This window comes from Primulina eburnea, chromosome 1 (genome assembly GCF_022965805.1).
Source record: "Primulina eburnea isolate SZY01 chromosome 1, ASM2296580v1, whole genome shotgun sequence".
Lineage (NCBI taxonomy): Eukaryota > Viridiplantae > Streptophyta > Magnoliopsida > Lamiales > Gesneriaceae > Primulina > Primulina eburnea.
In genome coordinates this window covers 30,919,270-30,927,013 of record NC_133101.1, presented here as the reverse complement: position 1 = coordinate 30,927,013, position 7,744 = coordinate 30,919,270, and the positions used below count along the sequence as shown (strand labels likewise).

The 7,744-nt window shown below is 40.6% G+C and overlaps 1 protein-coding gene across 1 annotated transcript; it reads right to left on the bottom strand.

Annotated features, from left to right (window-relative positions):
- Positions 1 to 4,412: 4,412 nt before the first annotated feature.
- Positions 4,413 to 5,527, bottom strand: LOC140806650 (uncharacterized). Its single transcript, XM_073163206.1, has 2 exons — positions 4,834 to 5,527; positions 4,413 to 4,654 (listed from the first exon to the last, which is right to left on the bottom strand). The coding sequence occupies exons 1-2, from the start codon at positions 5,525 to 5,527 to the stop codon at positions 4,413 to 4,415; spliced, it is 936 nt and encodes a 311-aa protein (XP_073019307.1).
- Between the last annotated feature and the right edge of the window lie 2,217 nt (positions 5,528 to 7,744).

The window sequence follows — 7,744 nt, the reverse complement described above, 5'->3', positions numbered from 1 at the left end:
AGGTGATATCTTTACGAATACGTGATCTCCTACAGCAAATTCGAGATCTCTCCTTTTGTCAGCATAACTCTTTTGACGGCTTTGGGCGGTCTTCATCCTGTCTCGGATCTTGACCACCACGTCTGCAGTCTGGAGAACAATCTCTGGGCCAAGTTCTGCTCTCTCACCGAATTCATCCTAATTAATCGACGATCTGCACTTCCTTCCATGCAGTGCTTCATAGGGAGCCATACCTATCGATGATTGAAAACTGTTGTTATAGGTAAACTCCATTACAGGTAGTTTTGATTTCCCATTCCCATGAAAATCTATCACACAAGCTCGCAGCAAGTCCTCCAATACCTGAATCACCCGGTCAGACTGGCCATCTGTCTGAGGGTGGAATTCCGTACTAAATAGCAACTTCGTCCCCATGGCTGCATGTAAGCTCTTCCAAAAGGACGATGTGAATCTCGGGTCCCTGTCGGACACAATAGAAACTGGGATACCATGCAATCGGACTATTTCCCTGATATAGAGTTCTACATACTGAGTCATGGAGAAAGTCGTCTTCACTGGTAAGAAATGTGTCGACTTAGTAAGTCGATCCATTATAATCCAAATGGTATTGGATCCTCTGACTGACCTCGGGAAACCAACAACGAAATACATGGTGATATTCTCCCATTTCCACTCGGGGATAGGGAGCGGCTTAAGCATTCATGCTGGCCTCTGATGCTATGCTTTCACTTGCTGACAAGTGAGGCATTCAGATACAAATCGGAGGATGTACCACTTCATACTTGGCCACCAATACAGTATCTGCAAATCCTTGTACATATTGGTACCTCTTGGATGGATGGAATACGGAGATGCATGTGCCTCTGTCAAAATATCATCTCTGATTGAATCAACACAAGGCACCCACATCTTTCCTCTGTATTTCACAATACCATCGGACACTGTGTAGAGTACACTGCCCTTGGCCTCATCATTCAGTCTCCATTTTTGTAACTGCTCATCCGAAGGCTGACCACTACGAATTAGGTCTAGCAAAGAAGACTGGACTATCAGATTAGACAGCTTAGGCTCTGCCCTTGGGATAAATTTCTAGACCAAAACTCTGAATCTCTGATTGAAGAGATCTCTGTACTGACAGTTGTGCTAAGACTGCTACCTTTCTCCTCAAAGCATCTGCTACAACATTATCTTTTCCTGGATGGTAGCTAATTTCACAATCGTAGTCTTTTACTAACTCTAACCACCGTCTTTGTCTCATGTGCAGTTCTTTCTACGTGAAGAAATACTTGAGACTCTTGTGATGTGGGGACCCAGACGCTAATTCATTTCTTAATCATTTTTGGGCATAATTGGATCAATTCAATAAACTGGGTCTAATTTTTTTTTAAAAAAAACCGGAACATAACATAGTCAATCTGATATACGTATGAAAAGTAAAAGTTAATGTCTTGTACAACAGTATGTCACCCGGACGCTAATTCATTTCTTAATCATTCTTGGGAATAATTGGATCAATTCAATAAACTGTGTCTAAATATTTTTTGAAAATACAATTGCGGAACATTACATAATCAATCTGATATATGTATCAAAAGTAAAAGCACATGTCTTGTACAACAGTATGTCATAACAAACTACTGTTCTTTCACTACATATCAAGTAATGAAAATAACTCTACTTCTGGGTCCGGATCTCCACGCTAAAATATAATCTCTCATCTCGTCTTGACCCTGATCCTGTCCCACCTGTTGTCATGCACACATAAAAAACACAACAACAGCTGGATAACTTCGGTGAGAATATAATCCCAGTATAAACAAAGTATAAATGCAATCATATAACAGATATAAAAGCATGAAACAGATATTAATAACATGTATCAAAATCTGAAAGACCTGAATCGATATAAATCTGTAAATCAACTAGTGACTCGTCATCTCAGACTCGACTCTTCTTTAATCTAGGGTTCCCGGTTCCTGGACATTGGCACATATATAGAATCTGAGCGATAGGATTCGATCTACTCCTAAGCAACATCGATATAAACCAATCATCCAATGTCTAGGCATATCCGCCACAGACTTGGCATATCGGCCAATGAGTAGGCATCTCCGTCCATGACTCAATACACGCTTTGCTATAAATCAATAGACTAAACATACCAATCTTATGAATTGTAAACATCATGCAATAAAGTAAAGTATGTTGTTTTTGGGAAACTCAAGTCCAATCTGACTCGAGTCGATCTCCCGGTTAGCATTGATTTATACCTTTCTTTTGTCGGTTTTTGGCTTTGTCAAAGTCTCGAATTCGAAGCCTATCAATACTCAATTTGACAATGACAATATCGAGGAGTACAATATCAATATACCACTCAAATCAATAATGTATATAATCAGAACTCAATCTAAGTCTGTTTCAACGGCATAAATTGCACAATCTCAATATACCCAGCAATAAAAATCAACAGATATCAGTTTCCACAACTCATAATTGATAACAATACAAATATGATATAATTTCGATTATAGATATCTGTTCTTCAATCCGGTTTCGATTATAGAATGTCTATTATCGTAAAAACACCATGTATGAATCATATCTGATTCCTTCAGTAGCATATTTTCCAATCATTTCAAAAACATAAGAAACTTACGTTCGTGTGAAGCCGCTAACACGAGTATCACAGAATTATATTCAGATCAAAATTCTGACAGACGGATCTTGCACAATCACAAATCTAAAATGTGAAAAGGCGTTCCGTAGCTTTTCTCGTTCCTTTTCTTGATGCTGATTCTGAAGAATGAATGTATTATATATATCTCATGCATGGTAGAGAAATGTGACTCATTCTTTGGGCAGCACGTCTCGCGCATATGCACGAGGTTCTCTGGACTTGGCATATTTTCTTTGCACATGCTCACGCATATGCGCGCACAATCTCCGCGCATATACGCGCCTCTTGGTTGCGCATATGCGCGAGGGGTTCTGTCCTCGTACATATCTCGTGTCTTTTCTCGTCTTTCCCGGTCTGATCCTTTCCGTCTATAATCACATCAATTATCAATAAATCATTTCAAATTACGATTTCAAAAATTCTCGGGCATTACATGTGATCAGTGAATATCTGGCATTTCTCGCCGTACAAATAATGTCTACATATCTTCAACGCAAAGAAAACAGCAGCTAACTCAAGATCATGAGTCGGGTAGTTCTTCTCATGCACCTTCAACTGTCTGGAGGCATAAGCTATAATCCTACCATGATGCATCAACACTGCGTCTAAACCGAACATAGAAGTATCGGTGTATAGCACAAAATTGCCTTGCCCTGCTGGCATGGCTAACACTGACGCTGTGAGAAGAGCTTGCTTCAAAATATTAAAGCTCTTCTGGCACTTTCCACTTCAAACGAACTTAGCAGTCTTATTAGTCAATGAAGTGAGTGACACTGCAATCGAGGAAAATCCGTGAATAAATTTCCTGTAGTAGCCTGCTAAGCCTAGGACACTGCGGATCTCTGACGCATTCTTCGGCTCAATCCATTCTTTAACTGCAACCACATTAGCTGGATTCACCTCGATACCACTGCATAAATTATATGACCCAAAAATGCTACTTTCTCCAACCAGAATTCACACTTTCGGAATTTTGCGTACAACTTGCGATTCATTAAGTCCATAAATATTGTTGGAGCATTTGTCAGTCCAAACGGCATTACTAAGAACTCATAGTGTCCATATCTCGTTTTGCAGGTTGTCTTATGAACATCTGCATCTTTCACCTTCAGTTGATGATACCCAGATCGTAGATCTATCTTAGAGAACTACAACTGATTGAATAAGTCTCGATCCTTGGAAGTGGGTATTTGTTCTTGATCGTTACCTTACTCAGTACTCGGTAATCGATACACAACCTCATGCTTCTATCTTTCATCTTTACGAAGAGTACTGGTGCGTCCCATGGAGAGAAACTAGGGCGGATGAATTCCTTTATATAAGAGCTCCTGAATTTGCTGTTTGAGTTCTAACATCTCAGTTGGAGCTAAACGGTATAGTGACTTAGAGATTGGCACCGTGCTAGGCACATGGTCGATGACTCCACCTCTCTCTGGTGGAAGGCCTGTGACGTCATCAGGAAAGACGTCACGAAAATCACTGACAACTGTATGTCAGATATTGACGGAGTGGACGCGTCAGGTGCTGAATAACACTGGCCAAGAAAGCCTGACATGCCTTAACAATAAGTCTCCTTGCCTGCATGCAAGAGATCATACAAGAAAAAACTCTTCCATCTATCCGGCTCAAAGAGAAATTGCTCCATGCCCAACGGTCTTACTAACACTGACCTTTTCTGAAAGTCAATTAGAACTCTGTTCTTCGTCAGCCAGTCCATTCCCAAGATAATATCAAATTATGGCATCGGCGATACAATCATATTGGCATAAACTAGGTGGCCATGTAGTTCAAGATCGATGTCTCTTAACACACTAGTAGCTGATAGCTCTTCCCATGATGGGACTGTCATTGGGTAGTTCACGTCGAGTCCAATGGGCTTGACGTCCAAATGATTAGCGAACGTCTCTGAGATGAAAGAATGAGTGGCCCCGGAATCTAGCAAGGCCTTTATGACTACTCTCTTTATAAAGATATTTCCTAAGAGACGATAGCACAACACACAAAACTTATATCCCAAGATACTAATCTTAACCTCAAGCGTAGTTGAAAATCTCTACACCACTTCACCAAAAATACTAACTAGCACACTAATAATCCCAACTCAAATTCGAAACATGAATAGAAAAAATAATACGGTGCTGAATTATATTGGTTACCCATCAGAAGAGTCGTATCTGAGTTTGCCTCCTCAGCTTGCATGGCGAACACTCTCCCCTGGGTAGGCTGCCTCCACTGCGGGCAGTCCTTCAGCATATAATCATTGGCTCTGCACTTGAAGCATTTTCCAGAACCACATAAACACCAGCCCATGTGTTGACGGTTGCACTTCGGACACACTGTGTTCTCCGGCCTCTGAGGAGCCTTCTTTTGTGGAATAGGACCCTTACCTCTCGAGGGTCCCTGAAACGGCCTCTTCCCTTGCTGTCTTTGGAAAGGCCTCTTAAACTGAGACTGCTGCTGGTGGGGTACCTGATAGGGGCTCTTGCCATGCCTGTCCAACTCAATGTCTCTCTTGTCCTGTTCAGCCGCCAAAGCTCTCGACACGGCCACATTATAGGTAGTAGGACCAGCAACATTCACATCACGATGCAAGATCGGCCGTAACCCATCAATGAAATGCCTCATCTTTTCCTGAACATCATTATAAATTAGGGGCACAAAGTGACACCCCCTCTCGAAATTCCTGACAAACTCTGCAACACTGATGTCTCCCTGTCGCAATGTCATGAACTCCCTAGTCAGGGGGGAGCATACTTCCTCAGTGAAGTACTTGGAGTCTAAGACCTCCTTGAAACCATCACAAGTCAGTGTTTGCAAGTTCACTGACACTGATGCGCTTTCCCACCACATTCTGGCGTCACCTGTCAGTAGGAATGTGGCACACCTGACCCTATCTGCATCCTGCAGCTCCATAAATTAAATATTACTTCGATTGACTTAATCCATCCATCTCCAATCATCGGGTCAATGGTCCCCGAGAACTATTTTGGGTTCATTCTACTGAACCTCTCACAAGCTGCCTCTGGCCTGGGCATCGCCCCTGTATTAAATGCAGCATGTTCCCCGCAAGCTGTGCAAAGAACTGAGTCATGCCCGCAAGCATCTGAGCCTACCTATCTGGCGGTGGGCGAGGAGGAGTGGTCCTCTCTCCATACTGATGCTCTCTACACTCATCGCCTGCTCCACGCACAATCCTATGTCTAGGAGGCATATTGTTCCAATGTTTACACAACACGTAAACCCAACATGCATGTGCATATATCAATATCTTAAAATGCACGTAAATCGAACTTAAAACATGCACATGCCGAAATCATAACTTGATGCTTAACACATAAAAGAATTTTAAAACTTTAAAGCTTACAGACTTGATGTGTGAGTTCATGAGCTTCTCGCAACTGGCAGTAGGAATAACCCTTTACAAGAACACCGCTCTGATACCAACTATAACGTACCGTAATTTTAACTATTTTACAATTTGCGGAAAAATAAAAATTTTCTTAAATACAAAATAAACTTTCAAATTTGCATTAAAATAACCTACTCATCCAAAAACATTTGTAATAAAACAACCAAAACCAAGTTTTCCAAAAACAATAATCGTTTAAACATCAAAAACCACTTCATGAAAATCAGAGTATTTGAAACATTGCATAATTTCTTAAAAACATGGGCGGTCCTCGGGTTTAGCCTCCTGCTTAGTCCAAGCCGGCTTATTGGTCCCCACCCCTCGTCTCCTCGTACTCGTTCTCACCTGCATTGATCAAGTCTAGTGAGTCTAAAGACTCATCATGTATAAACTGGAGATAACAAGTATTACGTAATAAAACCACATGCATCTTTAAAGTAGATTGTACATACTTGAAAATTCAACGTAATAAATAAACGTCGACGTGCCATCATCATGAAACTTTTCATAACATACTTCCATCATACATACTGGAACATGCATAACTTCATCATTTTGCGTAGAGATATGTTTCAAAGCAAGTGACCCGTAACATATTGCGCCTGACCAGATTAAATCACAGTACTATGCTAGCAAGGATGTCCACTACCACATGTATAAGATCTGCGGTCATACTTTACCGGGTGGATTGGTCCTTGGTCATACTTTACCGCTTTCCAAACCTGATCTAAACCCGGTCATAATTTACCGGGATGGAGAGGCCATCGGCCGCGTTCAACGACTTCCAAACCCGTTCATAATTGGTCACAAGACAATTAGCATACCTCAAAAACAAAAAATATTTTCTTTGCACGTCGAACATACTTAAAAACATCGAGGGCTTCATGAACACATCAAGAATGCATTTTCATAAAATCGCAGTTTGAGAAGTCCCCTGAAAACAATCATAACTCACTCAATTCTTATCCAAAAATTACGAATTTACTGTCAAATCAAAGGTATCGAAAAGTATACTTTATATGTTGAAAGTTTTCCAGATAGTCAACCGAAAAGTCGCAGTATTTAAAATGACTGAAATTTCGAGTTTTGAGATCTAAAAATCATTTCAAAAGCGATCCAAACATTTTTTGTGGGGACCGAGGCTCTAAATCAAATTCTATCTGGGATTAAATGGATCTGTGAGAAAATGTGGGTCAAATTTTTGCTTTTTAACATTAAATCAAATGTATATAAACAAGCATAAGATCTTTCTTTATTTAAGTACAACAAACAGAAATACATGTTTTGTTCTAGTACATTTAAACAACCTAGTGTTTAATACAAACTACAGTCTACAAGTAGTACAAGTCTGATAAACACCACTAGCAGTCCTCTGCGCCCGAAGTCACCACTCTAACTCGATCTCATCTCTGTCGTGACCCCGATCTTGCCCCACCTGTTGTTATGCACACATACAGACATAACAACAGCCGGAAACTCCGGTGAGAACAAATCCCAGTATAAAACATGTATACATGCATATGCAGAATAAAATCATAAGGCATAAAGTCATGCATTTATGCAAGTCTTAGGTTCCATAGTCTATGAAACCAATCTATAACAGCATGCAATCTGATGCAAATCATGTCTAGACTCTACTCTAAGGATCCCGAGGTGAA